The 23,581-nt window shown below is 40.1% G+C and overlaps 1 protein-coding gene across 1 annotated transcript in view; it reads left to right on the forward strand.

Moving 5' to 3' along the window:
• wdr17 (WD repeat domain 17) overlaps positions 1-23,581 on the forward strand; it is a gene marked incomplete at both ends in the record, with an annotated part of 81,528 nt that overhangs the window by 18,647 nt on the left and 39,300 nt on the right. Inside the window, 4 exons of the mRNA XM_080028983.1 lie at positions 20,880-20,999; positions 21,450-21,637; positions 21,740-21,908; positions 22,492-22,583. Coding sequence (XP_079885109.1) covers positions 20,880-20,999; positions 21,450-21,637; positions 21,740-21,908; positions 22,492-22,583 — 569 coding nt within the window. The remainder of the gene's footprint in view (positions 1-20,879; positions 21,000-21,449; positions 21,638-21,739; positions 21,909-22,491; positions 22,584-23,581) is intronic.

The raw sequence follows: 23,581 nt of genomic DNA on the forward strand, positions 1-23,581 counted from the left end.
GTCTAATGAATGAACATTCAACCCTCTGTTGATCATATATGTTCATTGTAAAATAAAGATGAGAATATTTTATCAATAGGCACCCTGTGTAGGTGACTACCTGTTGATTGTCATATGACTGTCGACAAACTATCAGTCAATATTCAACTAAGCATAAGTAGACAGGTCTTAGGACTGTCAAATTAAAGTGAAAACTGTTTAGTGTATACACACTATTAACAGAGCAAAACAGAGAAAATAGTTGACTATCAGTTGATTCTCAACAAACTATCAGTCGATGATCAACTAAGCATTAGTAGAGAGGTCTTAGGACTAACAAATTAAAGTGAAAACAGTTTAGTGTCTGTAGACTCTCTACGAACTAGTAACAGTAGAAAATAGAGACAAGTTTTGCTCAACCGATGAGTAATACTGGATGACCGCAGAGTAAAGTTAAAAAATATATAGGCAGCATATCTGAACAGAAAAGCACATTTATTTGAAGTAAATTTAACTTTTTTCAGTAGTTACACAACAAGTAGGTACACAGCAAGTACCATCAATACCTCAAAAAAAGACAATACAACTAATGCATGTATTTATTTAGGTGTCACTTAGGCAATTTCTTAATGACAGATCGTCCAAAAATTAACATTCAAAAAGCTCAGTAAAGTTTACCTTAACACCCAGCACCACTAGTTATGATACTGAGCAAACATATTTAATATATAACATCAAATCAAATCAAATCAGTTTTATTTGTATAGCCCAATATCACAAATAGACATTTGCCTCAGTTCTCATGAAATGCTTTGTTATGGTAAGAAAAAGATATATAATTTTGTTATGGACCAGAATATCTGAAGCTCCAAGTAGCTCGGGAGAAAATGGATTACTAACAGCAATGGTGAAACAAGACACACTGATTCAGCAGTTAGGTTTGACAAGTAAATGTAAAATACTTATTTTATACTCTCTCTTCCTTGAAGTGTATATCATTGTTGATTCTTAGTGCAGCATAAAAAAAATAAAAAACATAACAGTGCCTTTTTTTTCATTATGGACTCAAAATAAAACAACTTAATTATCACTCTCTTGTGACCAACCACTAGTTTATCCTGGTCCTGCCACTGTTATTTGAATGCGCACATTTGAATAATTTTGAGCTCTATTTAGATCCAGTTGTTGGGTTACTAGCCACTCCAGGCCTGCTGTACTCCTCTTCAATTGAAGCAGTTGGGCTGAAGAATCCAGGAATCTTGTCCTATCACCCAGTTGATGAACATAGAAAAAAATGATCTGAGAATTACCACAAAATAGTTCAAATGCATTTTGATTTCCTTTATCTAAATCATTATAGCATTGTGGTTCCACATTAAAACACATAATGCTTTATATTGCTTTAATGAAATATATTTGGTACCCTAATCAAATAAAATTCTCACTGAACCTTGTACAAATTGAAATAACTTTTTAATTAAAGAAACATGTAATCTCTATGATACCCAGGGGGCAAAACCCTCTTTTTTTGGAAAACAGACATGGGCTGTTGTAAAAGGTTGTTCACCAGAAATGATATCTAGGACCTTCAAGGATCACAACCTGGGTGGACAACCTGGTCAACTACCTGCTGGAAAGCTACAGGGGGCCGAAATAGAAAATCGGAACCATGGTTTAATGCGAGGGTAAACATTTTTTTTTAACTTATAGATATCATCTTGAAACTTTGCCAGTTGATTACTGGCATTAAAACAATGATTTTTTTGTATTGAAGTTTTTTTCAATTTATTTTTAATATATAGGGGAAGGTGGGGTGATTTGTGCATTTTGGAAGTTGCAAAACCCCTTGTTTCTAGAAAACCGTGGAAGAAATTGGAAATGTGACCACATATTTAAGAAGAGCCATCCATTTGACTCATCCTGTAAAGAAGGGAGACACAAGGAATAAGATATAAGCACATTTAAGCTCAAAAAACTGTGTTTTGCCTTTCAAAGTAAAATTTCCATGATCAAGGTTTTTTGATTATTGTGTCTGAACAATTATAGACACGTTTGAAAACATTTGACACATGTTTTAGTGCTTTGGTATGCTACACTTTGAGTCTATATAGTTAGCACAATGTCAACCCTAAATTGCTGCATCATGCCTATTATCCAAAATTCTGGGGATGGGGTGATTTGTGCGCAAGGGCCTGGGTGAGTTATAAGTAAGTAAGTAAGTAAAATGTATTTATAAAAGCACATTTATGACAGTTTGCACTGTCCAAAGTGCTGTACATAGTGCATTCAGTAGGTAAACAATGAAGGTAAAATAACAATAACCAAAATAAAAGACGTAAAGCCCATTCATCCACATAAACACAGATAGTAGTGCAGAGGTAAGTAAGTAGTGCAGAGGTTAATGGGGAGGAAACACCAGGGTGTACATATGGGTTTTGAGCCTTGATTTAAAGGCAGAAATGTAGGGGGAATCACATTTGTCAGGTGGCAGTTGGTTCCACAAGCACGGAGCAACTAGTGCAAAGTACATTTCTGAGAGTTGTGCCAGTGGCATGGCTGTATACGCTGGTCACCAAAAGAAAGTGATAGTCTACAGTAGCTCAGGAGAGAGTGACATCTCAATTCCACTTAACGACACCACTGATGAGAGTTCAGATGGCCAGAAAGATGATGATGGTGACTTTGTCATTGTGACACAATGACGCACAAATCACCCCACTACGTGGGGTGATTTGTGCGACAAGACAACTTTTTTTCCGAAAGCTATATTTCTTAAACAGTTTATTCCAGATCCAAAGTTTTTATTGCCAGGGATGCACAACATCCTGAAATATATGTACATATTTGAGTTGGAGACATAACTGTCAAGGCCTCACTTTAAAATCACTTTGAGTAAAAAGTTGCACAAATCACCCCACCTTCCCCTATATTCAAACATTTTTGAGAAAAACTTCAATACAAAAAATCATTGTTTTACTGCCAGTAATCAACTGGCAAAGTTTCATGATGATATCTATAAGTTAAAAAAATTCCATTTTACCCTTGCATTAAACCATGGTTCTGATTTTCTATTTCGGCCCCCTGTAGCTTTCCAGCAGGTAGTTGACCAGGTTGTCCACCCAGGTTGTGATCCTTGAAGGTCCTAGATATCATTTCTGGTGAAAAACCTTTTACAACAGCCCATGTCCAAAAAATCACTTTGCCCCCTAGGTATGACCATTCTTCTCAACACTACTGTACATGCATAGACTCAGCTTTTGCTCACTTTAGCCTGAAATAGCAACGTGCACTTTGAATGTGGAACATGCCAGCATTTATTCAAATACAGTTTAGTGTCTATAAAAACACTTTATTTAGACAGATACATAGATGCCAAGTCTCACTCTTTGGCCGTGAGACACACGCAAATCAACCCGTTCACACTCTCACACGCCACACCTCAAATTTCTCACGCGGAGAAATTAATCCCCAAAATAACATATGTTTTGCGGGACTTTTATTTTCAAATTCTTATTTTGAAACGCTAACAGACATGAGTGCTGTGACTTCCTCTTTCTGAACGCGCATTAACGTTATGCTTTGATGTGCACTGTGCATTCGAAGCGGGAGGCGAGCCCCCTACCTATACCTTCTCTTCTGAGGTGTGTGTTGATAGCCTGCCAAGTTACCGCTGATAAGAATTGTGTCCCCGCTGGCCGGTGAGCGCGCGCATATTAACCCTTCAATTTCACTCAAGTAAATTCAGAAGATCTTTGGATCGTTTTGTATATTGTTTTTTGGTAATTTAGTTTGAAAATTAGGTTTGCAAAGTAACAAATGGCTCATCCGCCAATAAAAATGCTTTTATTCTACTGTGTAATGAACTGTAGCCTATGTATTGCACATTTATAGCACTTTTCATAACACAAATCAAGGTAGCCTAAGAGGAGGGACCAAGTAACCCAGATGTTTTATTTTAGCCTAGTAGGCCTAGTTTGCATTGGTGTTGAACTGTTCCCTAATTTTTTTTTCTTTGAATAAAGCCTAATGCTGCTAGTAAAATACCATACTCAATAGTAGACATGATATAGAATAATTACCTTATTAGAGTTTAACCAAATGTTTTAACAATAGGCTACAGGAGATATTTGAAAGCACTACACATGAATTGAATGCTATTCAATAACATTTGTGTCAGCGAAACCGTGAATGTTTTCTTTTACTTTACATAAAAATGAATGCAGAAAAGGCACACATTGCTTCATAAAAATTCACCAGAATGCAGGAAATTAAGTGTTTAATGCTCAAAATTTTCAGGGGGGGGGACCCCCAGACTCCCACTTATAATGTGTCCACACCCAATGTTTAATTAAAACCTGTCCTACGACTTTGCAATCCATGAATTAATAAGATTTTTGATGTTTTATCACATTTTCCAATTGTCTTTAATTCTGATTTATTATGAACAATATATAAACTCACAGGACACTAGCAAAAAATATTGGGTGGGAGAGAGGACACGGTTTTGGGTCCCTCGGCCAAAAAATCGTTTGGAGAGACTTTATTTAGGAAACATATTTAATTTCTAACTGTATCGACATTACAATTTCCCACTTTTTTCAAGCACTTGAACTCCCCCAGCGTGGTTGGTAGGGGCTTTTAAGCGAGAGGTCTCGTTCTTTACTGGCAGCGAAAGAGAAGGTTGTGTGTCTGGTCAGTAAAAGCAGCAGCTATGTGCTAAAGACCGCTTGACCAACCCATCCATCTCACACTAAAGACCTGTGGTGGTCACAAGTATGCTGCCATTAGCCAATGGAAATAATTGGTGAGTTAACTGAGGTATTTGTGAGATATCATTTTGTGTATGTATAATGTGATATATATTAGCGAAGCGGCCTCCTGCTAGCATAGCTACGTTAGCATTAGCGCCGCGCCTAGCACGCTAGCTATATTAGCAACGCTAGCACGAGCCTAGCGCTGCCTAGCTTCACAAGTATCTGTCTAAATTAAGTGTGTTTATAGACACTAAACTGTATTTGAATAAATGCTTGCATGTTCCACATTCAAAGTGCACGTTGCTATTTCAGGCTAAAGTGAGCAAAAACTGAGTTTATGCATGTGGTGTTGTGTAGAATGGTCATAGAGATTACATGTTTCTTTAATTAAAAAATAATTTCAATTTGTACAAGGTTCAGTGAGAATTTTATTTGATTAGGGTACCAAATATATTTCATTAAAGCATTATGTGTTTTAATGTGGAACCACAATGCTATAATGATTTAGATAAAGGAAATCAAAATGCATTTGAACTATTTTGTGGTAATTCTCAGATCATTTCTTTCTATGTTCATCAACTGGGTGATTCCTGGATTCTTCAGCCCAACTGCTTCAATTGAAGAGGAGTACAGCAGGCCTGGAGTGGCTAGTAACCCAACAACTGGATCTAAAGGGAGCGAAAAATTATTCAAATGTGCTCATTCAAATAACAGTGGCAGGACCATTTTAAACTAGTGGTTGGTCACAAGAGAGTGATGATTAAGTTGTTCTATCTTGAGTCCATAATGAAAAAAATGGCACTGTTATATTTTTTGTTTTTTTATGTTGCACTGAGAATCAACAATGATATACACTTCAAGGAAGAGAGAGTAGAAAATAAGTATTTTACATTTACTTGTCAAACCTAACTGCTGAATAAGTGTATCTTGTTTCACCATTGCTGTTAGTAATCCATTTTCTCCCGAGCTACTTGGAACTTCAGATATTCTGGTCCATAACAAAATATATATCTTTTTCTTACCATAACAAAGCGTTTCATGAGAACTGCATGTCAATTTTTAGACAATCTGTCGTTAAGAAATTGCCTAAGTGACACCTAAATAAATACATGCATTAGTTTTATTGTCTTTTTTGGAGGTATTGATGGTACTTGCTGTGTACCTACTTGTTGTGTAACTACTGAAAAAAGTAAAATTTACTTCAAATAAATGTGCTTTCCTGTTCAGATATGCTGCCTATATATTTTTTAACTTTACTCTGCGGTCATCCAGTGTTACTCATCAGTTGAGCAAAAATTGTCTCTATTTTCTACTGTTACTAGTTCGTAGAGTGTCTACAGACACTAAACTGTTTTCACTTTAATTTGACAGTCCTAAGACCTCTCTACTAATGCTTAGTTGAATATCGACAGGATAGTTTGTTGAGAGTCAACTATTTTCTCTGTTTTGCTCTGTTAATAGTTTGCAGACACTAAACTGTCATATGACAATCAACAGATAGTCACCTACACAGGGTGCCTATTGATTGATAAAATATTCTCATCTTTATTTTACAATGAACATATATGATCAACAGAGGGTTGAATGTTCATTCATTAGACGTGTTCCTTGTCAGTGGGGGGAAAGTTGATCCATATGAAACGTAAGTTGAGTATTGGTTAATAACAGCAGTTGATAGTCAACTTACTAGAAGTTGACACTCAAGATAGTTGAATATTTGTAAAGAACATGTAGTAAAAAGTATAATGTCTGTTGCAGACTGTTTTTGTAAAAAGAAATTAACAAAATAAAATGATCCTATAGTTAACTAACACTTAGTTGAATGCTCACTGTTGAATATCAACTAAACATATTATTATTATTATTATTATTATTATTTTTTTTTTATACAGGTAAATCCCATTGAGACCAAAGACTCTTTTACAAGGGAGACCTGTTTTCCTTTCCCACGTTACCATTCACACACACATTCATACACCGATAGCAGGCTAACTATCGACATTCACAGGAGGCAAGTTGGGTGAAGTGTCTTGCCCAAGGACACAACAACCATGGCACATATATCAACTAACTCACTGTTGAATATCAACTAAACATCTACTAATAGTGCAACTTATAGTTAACAAACAGTTATTTGAATCCTTGTTTCTTATCTGTTGAACAAGCTCTATTGAATTTCAACTAACAATCTACTAATAGTGCAACTTATACTTAACTTACAGTTAGTTGAATACATGTTACTTATCTGTTGAGATAGTTCTGTTGAATGTCAACTCATTCACTGTTGATATGCAACTGCGTATCTACTGATGGCTTGTTGAGTGTCAACAGTGGACTATCAAACTAAAGTGTTACCATTTAGGTAGCCAGTGGCGGGTCTGGAATTCCAGGCTACCATATCAGTATAACATATATAAAAACACAACAACTTTATTTATCCTCGAAAGATCAATTGAGGGGTGACCCTGATTTACAATGATGTCGAGTAAAAATACAATACACAAACAAACACAATGCAAATATACAACAAGCTGACAAAGAGACAAGAACAATTAAAACATTCAGATCAAATGAGTGAAGCAGAATATAGTCTAATTAAAACAGTTACAAGTGGAGTGGGGCAGCTTCAAAATAACATAAAATTTGTTGACGGATATGATGATATTTATTTTATTTTGATGTAGTAAGTTGTTCCAGGAGTCAGGGGCACTTTGGCTGTTTTACTAAGGTCACTTATATACAGTACATTACACTTATATACAGTATATATATATATATATATATATATATATACTGTATATTCATTCATTTCATTTTCCTTTATTTATTCTCGAAAGATCAATTGAGGTTACCCTCTTTTACAATGACTTCGAGACAGATACACAATATACAATGAGAATACACAACAAGCTTACAAAGAGACAACAACAATTAAAACATTCAGATCAATTGAATAAAACAGAACAATAGCCTTATTAAAACAGTTACAAGTGGAGTGGGGCTGATTCAAAATAATAACTTTAAATTGGTTAACAGTTATGAGTGTATTTATTTTAATTTGATGTTGTAGGCTGTTCCAGGAGTCAGGGGCACTGTGGCTAAAAGCAGTCTTACCAAGGTCAGACCGGGCGTATGGAACATATAACATGAGCATTTCAGTTGAGCGGGTTTGATAAAGCCCATCTGAAATATGCAGCATTGTTGTCAAATAGAGTGGCAGCTCTCCGGTCAGGGCTTTATACTGTATATAAAAATATGCCAATGTGCATCACGTCTCTCTTTAAGAGAGGACCACCCAACCTTTTCATATAAAAGACAATGGTGAGTGTCATAAGCATCTCCTGTAATGAACCTTAAGGCAGAGTGAAAAACGGAGTCTAGGAGTTTAAGACATGATTGAGATGCATGCCTATAAACCACATCACTGTAATCAAGGACAGACATAAAAACTGCCTCAATAATCCTTTTCCTACTGAACAACGGGAAGGTGGCTCTGTTCCTATAAAAATATCCAATCTTTTGTCGCAGACGACAGACAAAATTTTTTATGTGAAATTTAAAAGATATTTTTTCATCTATCCAGATGCCGAGATATTTATATTCAGTGACTCTTTCAATTTGAGATCCATTATTTGTATGAATATTAAGATCATTAAAATGTATAGTTCTTGCTCTGGAGAAACACATATATTTTGTTTTGTCTGTATTAAGAACAAGCCTGAGGTCCACTAGACAGTCCTGCAGGGTGTTAAAAGAGCTCTGAAGGTTCTGAACAGATTGATGGACCGAATCAGAAATGCAATACAGTACAGTGTCGTCAGCATACAAATGGGCTTGACAGTTTTGTAGCGATGAAACAATGTTATTGATGTAAATTGTGAATAGGACTGGACCTAAAATTGAGCCCTGCGGAACACCATTTGTAACTGTTAAAAACTCAGTTTGGTGGCTTCCCAGTTTTGCTGACTGCTGTCTATCAGAGAGATAGTCCCTAAACCAGCTACATGTAGAATAATCAAAACCAATATCATGCAGCCTCTGTAAAAGCAAATGGTGATCTAAAGTATCAAAGGCTTTTGACAGATCAACAAAAAGTGCTGCACAGTGCTTTTTATTGTCGATAGCTGTAACAATGTTGTCTAAGACCAAAGTGACAGCAGATACAGTACTGTGACCTGCCCTAAAACCAGATTGAAATGGGCTCAGAATGGAAGCACTGGATAAAAAGGTTTTCAACTGATTATTAATAACTGATTCTAGGATTTTTGCCAGGCATGGGAGTTTTGAAATTGGCCTGTAATTATTGAGATCACTTTTGTCACCCCCTTTATGCAATGGGATGACATGAGCTTTTTTCCAAACTTTAGGAACAATACCGGAGGAGATGGAAAGATTAAAAATATGGGTTATTTGTTTTGATATTATATGTGTAGAGAGATTGATTGAAAATGGGTCCAAATTGTCCTCTCCCATATACTTCCTGGGGTTGATGGCTAGAAGCGCATCTACAACAACACTTGTTGGAACTGGAACAAGGCTAAAAAGAGGAGTTTGAGAGACAGGCGGTACGTTACTACTGGTTGTAGAAGGTGTACATCCTCCATTCTGAAAAAGTTGACCAGCAGCTAAAAAATGTCTAAACCAATCTCTTTCTGGTCATTTAAAATCTGACCATTTATTTTTATCTGACTGGGAACAGTGCTAGAATTGTTAGGGGGCCAAGCCCGAGCAGGCTGGGACCGCTGTATGCAAAGCAACGCGGTTCCCAAGCCCTGCGGGGCAGGGAACCCTATTGTTTTTGTAAGGATTATTATTATTATTTGTACCTCCCTAAAACTGTGTCCACAGCCCAAACCGTAAAGGGTGCAGACATGCCAATTGCATGACTAGATCCAAGTCCGTCCGGACTACGCAGACAAAAATATTCAGACATGCCGGCCACTAGGTGGCGCTACACCAAAGAAAACGCGTTTGGGGCCATAACTCCCACACCGAAACTCCCACAGTCAAAAACTTTATATGCACAGATGCACTGGAGTCAGCTGCATCTTTTGGCATAGGCCACGCCCATTTCCGTATATATAGATTTTTCGCAAAATCGCGAAAACTGCAAAACTGATTTTTCGCTACTCCTCCCACAATTTTTGGACAATTGACACCAAACTTTGCACAGAACATCTACCGACCCACACGGTAAAAACTTGTGCGAAAGAATTTTGATACGACCATCGATAAAGAAACAGTCGCGCTTTGAATATTTGAAAATTAGCTATCTGTTACTTCCTTGTACGTAAATATTCATAAATCCAAAGCTATACATCGGATCAAGTCCAAATTTTAGACATATGTTGGGGCTACCCTTAATTGCGTTCAATAAAAAAATTGGACATTTTCGCCATAAGGGGGCGCCATAAATTAGGAAATTTCATATCTCCTAATTGGCCAGAGGAATTTTCTTAAAACTCACGGGAAACCATCAAGGGGCATACATGAGTCTATATAAAACATATGGCCAAGAAATATTGATGTGTAAGGGACTTTTTAATAAAATTACATTTTTTTTTTCCATCAAAGAAAAAAGGCGGGATGCTAATCTCAGCTAGCATGTCCATTGACATTACATTGTGCAATTAGCTCCGGCAGCCATTTTGTCAAGGCTGACAATCTGCTTTTGCTCATAACTCTCCAACCGAACATCCCACAGTCAAAAACTTTACATCCACAGATTCTGCGAAGTGAGCGGCCGGCGCGGCGGTTGACGACGAGTCGCGTCGGAGGCTTGGCCCCCGGTAAAAACTGCTTGCAGTTCTAGTTTTTATTATAATTGACAGCCTTCCAAAATAATGCAAGGTTGGAGTAGCAGTTGGAAATTAAATCAAGGTAGTAATCCGATTTAGTTTTCCTAACCATGGTCGTACACCTATTTCTGATTTGTCTAAAAACTGTCCAATTAAAATCTTCTCCAGAGCGTCTGGCTAGAGACCATGCTTTATTTCTCTCTATAAATAAGTCAGACAGCTCATTGGTAAACCAGGGGTTCGATCTATTTTTTACCCTGTACTTTTTATGGGGTGCATGATGATTCAAAATTGAGGTGAAGGTATTGGTGAAAAAATCCAAGGCTAATTCAACATCAGATATTTGAGTTGTGAGATGAATATCACTGTGATGGAGTTCATTCAAAAAGGCTTGCTGGTTAAAACCTTTAAAATTACGCTTAATAATGATTTTAGGTTGAGATTTTTTTAGATGAATGCTTCTGATACAGGCCACCGGGCAGTGATCACTGATCCCAAGGTCAAAGACACCAGCAGAAACTATTTTATTGATTTGGTTTGATAATATTAAACCAATCAAAGTTGATTTAACTGGGTTTTTTAGATTGGGTCTTGTAGGCTCAGTTATTATTTGTGTAAGATTTAGGTTGCTACAGATTTCTTTGAAAGGTTCAGAGGCACCAGAAAGCCAGTCAATGTTAAAATCACCCATCACAATGACTTCTCTATTTACATATGGAGAGATTAAATGTGCAGCTCAGGCAAGGAGCTATTTTGCGCAGAAGGAGGCCTGTACACACCAATTACAACAAAACAATAATTGGATGATAAAGACAATTCCAGTGCAATAAATTCAAAGCAGCTACGAACAGAGACAGCATGTAATAATGTTACAGAATAATGTGATTTAACGTAGACAGCCACTCCCCCACCCCGTGTGGTCCTGTCTATTCTGAATAAATTATAGTCATTTATTGCCACCATAGAGTCATGTGTACTGCTCTTCAGCCATGATTCAGTCAGAACCAAGACATCTGGGTCAGCCTGAGCCACTAAGATCTTAACATGGTCCAGTTTATTGTGCTGAAGCAAACTTCTAATGTTTAAATGAAGAAAACCCAAACCCTTTCTTGATTTGAGGATGTTTGGTGAGTTTAGCTTTGATATGCTCATGTCCGGGTTATCAACAGCTATGTGGTCCAACACAATTGACTTATTACACATAATAGGTACAGTTTTCAAGTTACTTGTAATCCCAAGTGGTCTGTGGCGTGACCTGTATGATCTATGTGGAGGGATTAATGATGATCTGACAGACTGACATACAGGGATTGGGTGAGTTTTTATAGTAATGGATGTTCCAGGCCTGGAGGGGGCGCTAGATGCATGGGGACTAGTGGTCATGGAGGCTGTGTCACGTGAGCTAACTACCTCTTGACTGACCAGGTGTGGAGATAGTCAAACTTGCTGGACAGAGTTTGCAAGAGGAGTGACGCTAGGAACCGATTTTATTGTTAAGAGCATGTTGCTGGCCAGAAGATGTTTCCCTTCTTTGTTTAAATGCAAACCATCGCTGGCAAAGTAAGTCGGTCTGTTCCAGAAAACGTTAAAATTGTCGACAAAGGGAATGCCCATGGAGAGACAATATTGTTTGAGCTAAACATGAAGTTGGCGTGCGCGGCTGAATTTGATATATATATATACAGTACATATATATACATACATACATATAGATTAACATTCAACGGACACTTTATTAGGTACACCAGATCAATTTCTTGTTACAGCTTTTCACAATTCCTTAATATTTCCTTTTTTTTTTCTTTTTTTATTGCTCATTACAGATATACAAGCCAACACAGTGGTTTATATTTCAAGACATGGAAACAGTTTTCCTTATACTATCAAGATCCATAAATCTTCAAGATTCAAACAGGCCAATGCTGAAACCAAATAATTCTATTTTGCCTGTACATACAATATGTCTTTCAGGAGGGATTATGTGATCATAATTTTTACACTGTACACAGTAAGACATTGTATGTTCATTTCAATCCTGCAGCACTACCCAGACACTGAAAAAAAAAGAAAACATTCACTCAGATAATAACCATGGTTAGTACTACTAGATCTTTGAAAACAGTTGGGAAATACTGTATATCCTTTTCGCTCTGTAGGACATTGTCAATTAACCATCTCATTGGGTGTTTTTATTTGCTGTTGACACTTTTTTTTTTAACCTTTATTTATACAGGTGAATCCCATTGAGACTGAAGACTCTTTTACAAGGGAGACCTGTTTTCCTTTCCCACGTTACCATTCACACACACATTCATACACCGATAGCAGGCTAACTATCGACATTCACACGAGGCAAGGTGGGTGAAGTGTCTTGCCCAAGGACACAACAACCATGACACAGGTAGCAGGGCGGGGATCGAACCTTCAACCCTTTCATCATCAGCCGACCCGCTCTACCAACTGAGCCACAGTCGCCCAGACACTATGAAAAGAAAAAAAAAAAAAAGAAACATGGAACCAGCAAAGATTCTACAATTAATGATGAGAGGGCAAGTGTCTACACCATTTCAAAAAACTACATTATTCACTATGTTTCCCGTTTTATTTACTCTATCCGTCAGTATTGCAATTCTTTTTTTTTCTTTTTTTTATCCTCACCCTTTTTTTAACAACAAACAAAACAAGCAATATTTCACAAAAATAATAAGTAATAAAAAAATATCCCCAGGTTTTATCGATTCAAAGTTTCTTTGGTGAAATGTGCTCGGTTACTGTGTGTTGTTAATATAGTTCAGGAATGGGGACCATATAGTTAAAAATGAATGTAGAAGTGACCCTTTCACAGTTTGCGATGTCTGTCATTAGTTCAATCCAGTCAAAGAAAGATGAGGGGGTGACTGATTTCCAGTTTCTCAAGATGATTCTACTTCCTGTCAAAATGGCCAGTCGACACCATGATTTTTTTTACCGTATATATGGTGTTCGTTTGGTATTATTCCGAGAAGACAGAGTGCTGGAATCATAAATACACGGGACGAGATATTAACAGTCTGTTGTGCCAATAGATGGTATTGACACACATGAGGTTTGCCATGATGGTGACGTGGGAACTGATATGGGACAGATGTAAAAAAAAAAGAAGAGATGACCGCATACCTTGTTCACCCTCCCCCTGGAGGGTTCTGACCTGGGTTCTCAAGTGGGTGATGGGGGTGGGGATTATTGAGCATGTCATGTTGCTGTTCTATGAGCCCAGCAAGGGTCCTTCAGCAACCTGATTGTGGAAGAAGCCACAAAACCTCTACATCCCACTTCAACCGGATAGATTTTCGAATTCCATCCTCGTTGCTGCGCTTCTGCTTCCAGTTCTGTGTAGCGCAGTTTCTTGCGCTCATAGGCCTCTTCAGTTGAATTCTCCAATGGAACTGGGATCTCTATGATGTTGACAGACTTCAGTGACGGGGACCAGAGTACCAAGTCTGGTCTAAGGGTGGTGGCTGCAATCTCAGGTGGAAAGATTAGGTGCTGGCCAATATCAACTAGCATCTTCCAATCCCGGGCCTTGGCTAGCTGCCCAGTTTCTGGTTTGGAAGGGGGATGGTTGTGCTTTTTCTGTCCCTCTCGGATGAATGATGGTGCCGTGATGTAATTTGTTGCTCTCAGGGACAGTGAGTTTGTGGTATTCCTTTTGCTCTCCTGAGGCCTGTTTCAGGTAGCTGGTTTTAATCCATCATCCTAGCAAACGTACGCTCCTTGGACAACAAAATGGATCATATCAGACTGCTGCGGTCAGTGAATCGGACAGTGAGTAACTGCTGTATGCTTGTCTTCACTGAAACATGGCTCAATGACAACATCCCCGACTCCGCTGTACAACTGGAGCAGTTTACATGCTATCGAGCTGACAGAGCCCTCGTACACGGAGGCAAGACCCACGGGGGCGGGGTCTGTGTTTACATCCGTGATGCGTGGTGCCGTGATGCTGTAGTGGTATGTAAACACTGTTCACCACTGGCGGAGGTTATGATCATAAAGTGCCGTCCTTACTACCTACCGAGGGAGTTTACTGCGATTCTGCTGGTCGCGGTATACATCCCCCCAACCTCTAACACCAGTGACAGGTACGCGGCACTTTGTGAATTGTATGAAGCCATCAGTGAACAACAGACAGCACACCCAAATGGATTCACCATCCTCGCTGGAGATTTTAACCATGCAAATCCAAAAACTGTCCTTCCAAAACTCTACCAGCATGTCAATTTCCCTACAAGAGGACTAAACACTTTGGATCAAGTTTTCACTTCTCATAAGGGAGCATACAAGGCCTCCCCCCTCCCCCACATCGGACTCTCTGATCACATCACTGTGATGCTAATCCCAGCATACAGACCGAGAGTAAAAATCACCAAACCGGTCCGGAAACAGGTACGTGTGTGGCCAGAGGGGGCCACCTCTGCTCTTCAGGACTGCTTTGCAACAACAGACTGGGAAATGTTCAAACAAGCAGCCACATACAACAACCACACTGACATTGATGAGTACACAGACACTGTTACCGCTTACATCAGTAAGTGCATTGATGATGTGACCCACACAAAGACCATTGTCACTCGGGCTAACCAGAAGCCATGGCTGACAGGGGACGTCCATCGGCTGCTGAGGGCCAGAGACAACGCCTTCAAAGCTGGGGAGGAAACTGGCCTGAGAACAGCGAGAGCCAACCTGTCCCGTGGCATCAGGAAAGCAAAACAGGACTATACAAAAAAGTTAACCTGCCACTTTAAAGACAGCAGAGACACGCGGAGCCTGTGGAAGGGCATTCGGACCATCACGGATTACAAGCCCGCGCCAAAGATCTGCGATGACAACATCTCTCTGCTCAACAACCTCAACAGCTTCTTTGCACGGTTTGAAGCAACTAACAACACAAGCCCAAAGAAAACTCCACCTCCTCCCCACGATCAGGCTCTGTGCCTGTCCGCTGCCAGTGTGAAGAGGATATTCGCCACTATCAATCCACGGAAAGCAACGGGCCCAGACAACATTCCAGGCCGGGTGTTGAAGGACTGCGCTGAGGAGTTAAAGGATGTTTTCACGGACGTCTTTAACACTTCTTTGAGGCAAGCTGTTGTTCCGTCACATTTCAAGGCCACCATCATCATACCTGTGCCAAAGAAACCTGCTCCATCCTGCTTCAATGACTACCGACCCGTTGCACTGACCCCCATCGTGATGAAATGTTTTGAACGGCTAGTTATGTCACACATCAAGTCCTCCCTCCCAGCCACCCTGGACCCCAACCAGTTTGCTTACCGAGCCAAACGGTCCACCGAGGATGCAATCTGCTCTGCTCTCCACCCTGCCCTCACCCACCTGGACACAACAGACTCATACGTCAGAATGCTGTTCTTAGACTTTAGTTCAGCATTCAACACCATCATCCCACAACAACTTATCTGTAAACTAGACCAGCTGGGGCTCAGCACCTCGCTTTGCAACTGGGTGCTGGACTTCCTCAGCGAGAGGCCACAGACAGTACGAGTCGGAAATAACACCTCAAGCAGCATCACACTCAGCACTGGGGCCCCCCAAGGCTGTGTGCTCTCGCCCCTGCTCTTCACCCTGCTGACTCACGACTGCACACCAACCTACAGCACCAATCACATGGTGAAGTTTGCGGATGATACCACTCTGGTGGGTCTCATCACTAAGAACGATGAGACCAACTACAGGAAGGAGGTCAACCTTCTGACCACATGGTGCAGCAACAACAACCTCCTGCTGAATGTCAGCAAAACTAAGGAGATTGTTGTTGACTTCCGGAGTCGCCACACTGAGCACCCACCACTGACCATCGATGGTGCTGCAGTGGAGCGAGTGAGCGGCACCAAATTCCTGGGGGTGCACATCAGCGACGACCTCTCCTGGACCACCAACACTGCATCACTGGCGAAGAAAGCCCATCAGCGCCTCTACTTCCTCCGCAAACTGAAGCAAGCACGAGCCCCCCCATCCATCATGTGCACATTCTACCGAGGCACCATTGAGAGCATCATGTTCAGCTGCATCACCGTGTGGGGCGGGAGCTGCGCTGAATACAGCAGGAAAGCACTGCAGCGCGTGGTTAACACAGCTGCAAAGATCATCGGTGCCCCACTCCCCTCCATGCAACACACATACAACACCCGCCTCACCAGCAAAGCGATTAAGATTGTGAGCGAGGCCAGCCATCCCGCTCACAGTCTGTTCAACCTCCTGCCCTCTGGAAGAAGGTATCGGAGCTTACCTGCCCGCACCACCAGGCTCAAAAACAGCTTCATCCACCAGGCTGTCAGGAAGCTAAATTCTCTCCCCTCTTAACTGTCTTTGCACTATAATACACACCATACAGACTGAATTAGCTGATATTTATCTATCTTTAAAAATGCACTATACTACATGACACTTTGCTGCCAGTATTGACTGCCTTTTTGCACAATTATTTACTTTATTCATAGAGAAACTCCTATATTTTATGTCATTGTCTATCTTGTCTATTTTTAGTGTTGTCTCGTATATTGTTGTTTGTGCCTGTGCACTTTTTATATGTTCACCGCGGGATAGGGGAAACGTTTTCTCGACTCCCTTACATGTCTTGTACATGTGAAGTGTTGACAATAAAGCTGACTTTGACTTTGACTTTGACTTTGACTTTAAATACTCTGAGTTTAATCCTGCGCTCTGAGTTGGTCAACTCAGAGCGCAGGGTTGACGAGCAACTCTGGGTTTTCGGTTTCAGAACAGTGGATCAGTCAACTCTGAGCGAGTTTACTCTGGGTGGAGCGTGTGCATAAAAGCCATCGTCAATGGATCGCTGATAACATGATTCACCATGGAAACAGAAGAAACAAATGCTTGATCCTCCCACTTCTCCACTTCTCAAAAAAGAAAAAAAAAGAAAACTTCTCCGCTCCTCCCACTAGAGTAAGAAATATTAACGAATGAGCTTATGGAGAAGAATGAACGGGGATATTATCTCATAACTCTGATCTAATCACCTCGGCAATTCAGAAAAAAACGGTGCAAAAGTTTTTTGTCAAGAGCATCATTGCTTCCGTATGAGAAGCAAGTCTATTTTAAGAATTAAGTTACGCATATCAGCAGCAACAAAATTATTAAGCTGCCGCTGCACAGCATTGCTGACAGTGTTTTATATTTGCTGTATTATGTAGGCAAGCTATAGCCTACTGTGCAGTAAACAGACTGTCGCTTCTTTTAAATGGGGAGTGAAAGACATTAACGTCAGACACATTAGGTGACAGTTTCCATTGTAGATCCTGATTGATTTATTACCAGATCCCTTGTCCTCTAGTGATCACAGTTTAAATTATTATATTATTTCTATATTCATATTGGGCTATTTAACGAGGCTTGTCTGTGACTTTGGGATGACACAAGTGAACAGTAACGATCGCGTGCAGCCGCAGAATTACATTTCAACCTGACATAAATAGCTTATGTTCAGTGGCACAGATGTTAAAAAACTCCTGATAATGATAAAAATAAATAACGAGATACATACAATACAATAGGTTTATTAATCTGAATGTAAAGCATGTTCACGATGTGTAAGGTGGCCGCATATGAACGGCACGAGGGCTGAGAACAAGGCTACTGATCAGATAAATGATAACGTAAAATCGTAAAATCATCAGGAAATGATAAAAACATCCCGATGGAGATTTCTATGGAGTGATTTTGCTTTAAACTGTACAGGGTTGCGTTGTGACAGTGACTCTTTCTTCAGTCGGAGCTGCAGCGTAAAGTGAAAAGAAACTCAGGGTAGGTCTAACCACCTCCCGAGCAGGTTAGACCCACGGCATATGTTGCCGCAGTAACAGACTCTCGGTTGCGCTGAACCTGCTTCTTGAAACGGAAAACCGAGAGTTTCCACTAACTCAGAGCGAACAAACTCTGGGTTGCCTCAAAACCAGCTACCTGAAACAGGCCTCAGAGCTGCTCCCAGATTATTGAGGACCTGAACTGTAATGTTGTTTCAAATGTTCAAATGTTACAATATGGCCCTTGTCATATAAATCATCCAAGTGTAAAATTCCCATTTTCGCCCACTGGTACCAGCAAAATGGCTTTTTGGCTAATCTAATCTTTGAATTGAACCATATTGAAGCTTCAAGTGTAAGTGATGGGTTATTTTTTAACATGACAGTGTACCATTTTCCAACTTTCCCTTGTAAATTCAAGCACAGGATTATGAACCACATAAAACATACTTTTCTGTGTCACAAATGTTTCAGTACGAAAAGGATCAAGTATTTCTTTCTCAATTTGTACCCAGGCAGGGGCTCTATGATGGGGCAAGTTATTTTTTGATATTTGGGCAAGTAAGAATGAGCATTGATACCAGTCTAATCTAGGAATAGATAATCCCCCAATATTCTTAGCAGAGTATAACTTGGTACGATTAAAGAGAGGCTTTTTTCCTTGCCATATGAATGATTCAACACACTTATTCTTTTCGGAGATGAGCAGGATAGGAGAGCGGCAACATATAGGTTATGTAGTTGATCTTTGGCATTATGATAATTTTTATTAAATTAATCCTGCCTAAAAGTGATAAATTTCGCTGGCTGTTGTTTCTAAATTGTGAATTTCCTGGTTTGTCGCTGTCTGACTATTGCTGCATAGTCCGCCGTTGAGAGAAATACAGTGAGAGTGCATGGCGTGCAGCTGTTCAATGAGGATATTTTTTTCGATTCAAATCATTGGGCGACTGTGGCTCAGGTGGTTAAGCTGGTTGGCCAATGATCCTAGGGTTGGCGGTTCGATCCCAGCCCGGCCACTTGTGTCATGGTCGTTGTGTCCCTGGGCAAGACACTTCACCCACCTTGCCTCGTGTGAATGTGTATGACTGCTGTATGTTTGAGGTGGTGGTCGGAGGGGCCGATGGCGCTGAATGGCAGCCTCGCTTCTGTCAGTCTGCCCCAGGGCAGCTGTGGCTACTATGGTAGTTTACCACCACCGGTATGACTGTGTGTGAACGAATTGTCTGGAACCCTGTAAAGCGCTTTGAGTATCATGAAAGGCGCTATATAAATCCAAGCAATTATTATTATTATTATTGTAAAATTTGAAATGAATAGACCTATGTGGCGCTATTGTGAACAAATGTGTGGGAAACCCTGCAGTATCTTGCTTTCATGTTAAATCAGTGTCACTTGTCATTAATTGTATATAAAAACTCTTTACTTTAATACAGCGACACAATATGGATATCTCCCACAGTGTTTCTATCATAAATTCACTCTTAGCTCTCATTCCCTCTCAGCCAATCACTGTGGGCATAGAAGGTATAATCATGACATCATCCATAGCAATAGGGTCAACACCGCCCTCTAGTCTTAGTTTAGGAGTCCCTCCCATTCCTTAGTAAAAGTTGGTCTTATCAGCTTTGTGAATAGGTTTTAAGAAATAACTCCTTACTAAGAACTTTTAGTGCTCCTTAGGAGTACTCTTAGCGCTAAGATAAAATGTTTTGTGAATACGGCCCCTGGACAGGACAACTTGTTGAAGTTCAAACCGAGCAACAGAAGGGAAGAAAGGGGGTTTAAGTGACTTTGAACCTGGCATGGTTCAGGTGCCAGAAGGGCTGGTATGAATTTTTCAGAAACTGCTGATCTACTTGGATTTTCACACACAACCATCCGTACGGTTTACAGAGAATGGTCCGAAATAGGAAACATATCCAGTGAGTGGCAGTTGTGTGGATGAAAATGCCTTGTTGATGTCAGAGGTCAGAGGAGAATGGGCTGACTGGTTCGAGATGATAGAAAGGCAACAGTAACTCAAATAACCACTTGTTACAACCAGGGTATGCAGAATATCATCTCTGAACGCGGGTGCCACTCCTGTCAGCTAAGAACAGGAAACTGAGGCTAGAATTTGCACAGGTTCACTAAAATTGGACGATAGAAGATTGGAAAAATCTCGCCTGGTCTGATGAGTCTCATTTTCAGTTGCGAAGTTCAGATGGTAGGGTCAGAATTTGGCGTAAACAACATGGAAGCATGGGGACATTCTGCCGTGCACCATCAACCATGCCTTGTTCAAAGTCACTTAAACCCCCCATTCTGATGCTCGGTTTGAACTTCGGCACATTGTCTTGACCACGTCTACATGCCTAAATGCATTGAGTTGCTGCCATGTGATTGGCTGATTAGCTGGTTGTTTATACAAGCAATTGAACAGGTGCACCTGATAAAGTGACCGGTGAGTGTATATGGTAACACATTTGAAGTATTGAAGAGGCCTTAGACACGTTTTGACCGATTTGTCTTTGTCTGTCTTTCAGACTCCCAGGTTGGAGTATTGAGAGTATGGAATGTTTCTCGTTCCACACCTCTGGACAGCTTCAAACTGAAAAAGACTGGATTTCATGCTCTGCATGTCCTCAATTCCCCTCCCAAGAAAGGTAAAATGCAATCTATACACTTTCAAATGTGGTTTAAGGTCATATATCCTCATAACACAATTGTTACTAGTTGCAGGAGTTCTATTCTCAGGTTTGTATCAGGATTTTGTGCCAAATCCCAAACTACATTCTCACAAGTGCAAGATTAACACACAATCTACACCTTCATTTTCCTGTTTCTTAAGACAGCTGTGCGCCTGTCAGCACAACAGAAGAGACTGAAAAATTATAAAGTTTTTCTTAAATGTACACCGTGTGTGTAAAAAGCATTCAAACACTGACCAATGGTACTACTCCTCTAACAGGGCTTTATGTGATTAACTAAACATCACTCCCTAAAATAAGGTAGACATACTGTTAACAAGTGTTAGGATTATTTTCTTTAAGATTGCTAGAATACCACACCATATATTGTAACCTTTGTTTGGCTCCCCTTGACTCTCTGCACAGCTCTGAGTTCCTGTTCCCCCAGTAAGAGTCAGCACACCAGTTCCACCAGTGAGGCAGTGCCTCCCCCAACACTGTCCCACAACCGCTCCTTCTCTCTGCCTCCTGGCCATGTGGTGTGCTGCTTCATGGATGGAGGCGTGGGGCTCTACGACATGGGGGCCAAGAAGTGGGACTTCCTACGAGACTTGGTATGCTACAACGTTCAGCTTACACAACATGACTGAATGAACAAACCAAGTCTTGACTTCTATTTTCTTTCTTCTTTCTCTTTGTTTCTATCATGTTTGCAGGGCCATGTGGAGACTATCTTTGACTGTAAATTTAAGCCAGACGACCCCAATCTGTTGGCCACGGCCAGTTTTGATGGAACCATCAAAATCTGGGACACAAACACACTAACAGCTGTTTACACCTCCCCCGGAAACGAAGGAGTGGTCTACTCTCTGTCCTGGGCTCCAGGTAGATTCACTTTACCTGCACATATCCACATGCACATGCATCCGTATAGCACACACACACACACACACACACACACACACACACACACACACACACACACACACACACACACACACACACACACACACACACACACACACACACACACACACACACACACACACACACACAAATCAGTTTGGAGAAAGAAATGAGGAATGGTGATTGATCTTGCCCCACTTGTGATCTATCTAGAATTTCTTTATTGTATGTTCCTTATCTAATTTGAATCCTTTTGTACTTATTGCACCGTGGGTCAGAGAGAAACGTATTGTAGTTTCGTCTGTATGTATGGCACATATTGAAGAAATTGACAATAAAGTTGACTTGACTTGACTAGACCTGATTCAAACATACAACATAATATAAACATCCCAGCTCAGCTATATGCTCCAAAAAAACAGGAGTTCCATCCGTGCAGTGATATCTGAGTAAAATGTATCATGTGTTGCTCATGTGAAGATTGCTGACCTGTGTGTGTGTGTGTGTGTGTGTGTGTGTGTGTGTGTGTGTGTGTGTGTGTGTGTGTGTGTGTGTTCTAAAGGAGACCTGAACTGTATTGCAGGGGCGACGTCTCGCAATGGAGCGTTCATCTGGGATGTCAGGAAAGGAAAGATCATCACTCGCTTCAATGAGGTAACTTTGACTTTCAAACCCAATCTGTGTGTGTGTGCTCATAAGTATGAAAAGCCCCAGTGTTTCACTCAGCTTAATCACATGATACGTTAAAGTATGGCTGCTGTCCCCTCTTTTTTTGTACTGAATATTTAAACTTGTCACAATTCAATTCATATTAAATTTCACCTATTATGATTTTTTTCATTTTTTTTTTCAATTGCTTAAAGACAGTCGGCACAACTGAAATCCCATGTGCAAAACTCTGCAATACAGAAGTCCATGTGTTCCAAACTGTGGATCATTTTTCATTCATTTCACACAAAATGCATTCATTGACAACATTTACAAAACTCAAGAGCTCTTGTCCCATTTATAAACAACAACCTGCAGTGTTCAATTGCTAAGACACTGTGTTCAAAACTCTGAAACAAAATGTTGGATTCTGCATTTACCTTATTGGAATGTGTTCAAATCGTAGAAGAATATTACCAAAAGTATTCCTAAAATGTTAAATGAAATTGAATTGATTGAGTTTCAGCTAAAAGCACAACACTTGAAAATAAAATGTTTCTTTTTAAAATTGGGCCAGCAGGAGAGAAATCGAAGAGGCAAGAAACTCTCCTGTTTTTGTAGTTGTCTGGGATAATGTGGCGTTTCACTGAATCTCATACTGGTTTGCTGCCCTAAACCTGCCTCCATACAGAGAAAATACACGTAAGATACGATGTTTATCACTGTAAAATGTGTGTGTCAATGCTGAAGATAGGGAGGAACCTTACAGTACTCACCCTCTGTATGAGAGATTAGACTTTAGTTTTTATTTAGTGTTTTTGTTTTCTGTATGTATTGCAGCCCTGGAAATTCAGGAGTTTTGTTTGTAACCTTTAATTTTTTATTGAGTAAGAAATCCTCATCTACAGTTTTTGCCGAATGCTTACATAAATGTTGCAGAATTTTTCTCACTGTGTTAAAACTTTATACACAGACCAAATAAGACACAACACTTAGAGATAAAC

The sequence above is a fragment of the Ammodytes marinus genome (assembly GCF_949987685.1).
Source record: "Ammodytes marinus genome assembly, chromosome: 6".
In the NCBI taxonomy this organism is placed as follows: domain Eukaryota; kingdom Metazoa; phylum Chordata; class Actinopteri; order Uranoscopiformes; family Ammodytidae; genus Ammodytes; species Ammodytes marinus.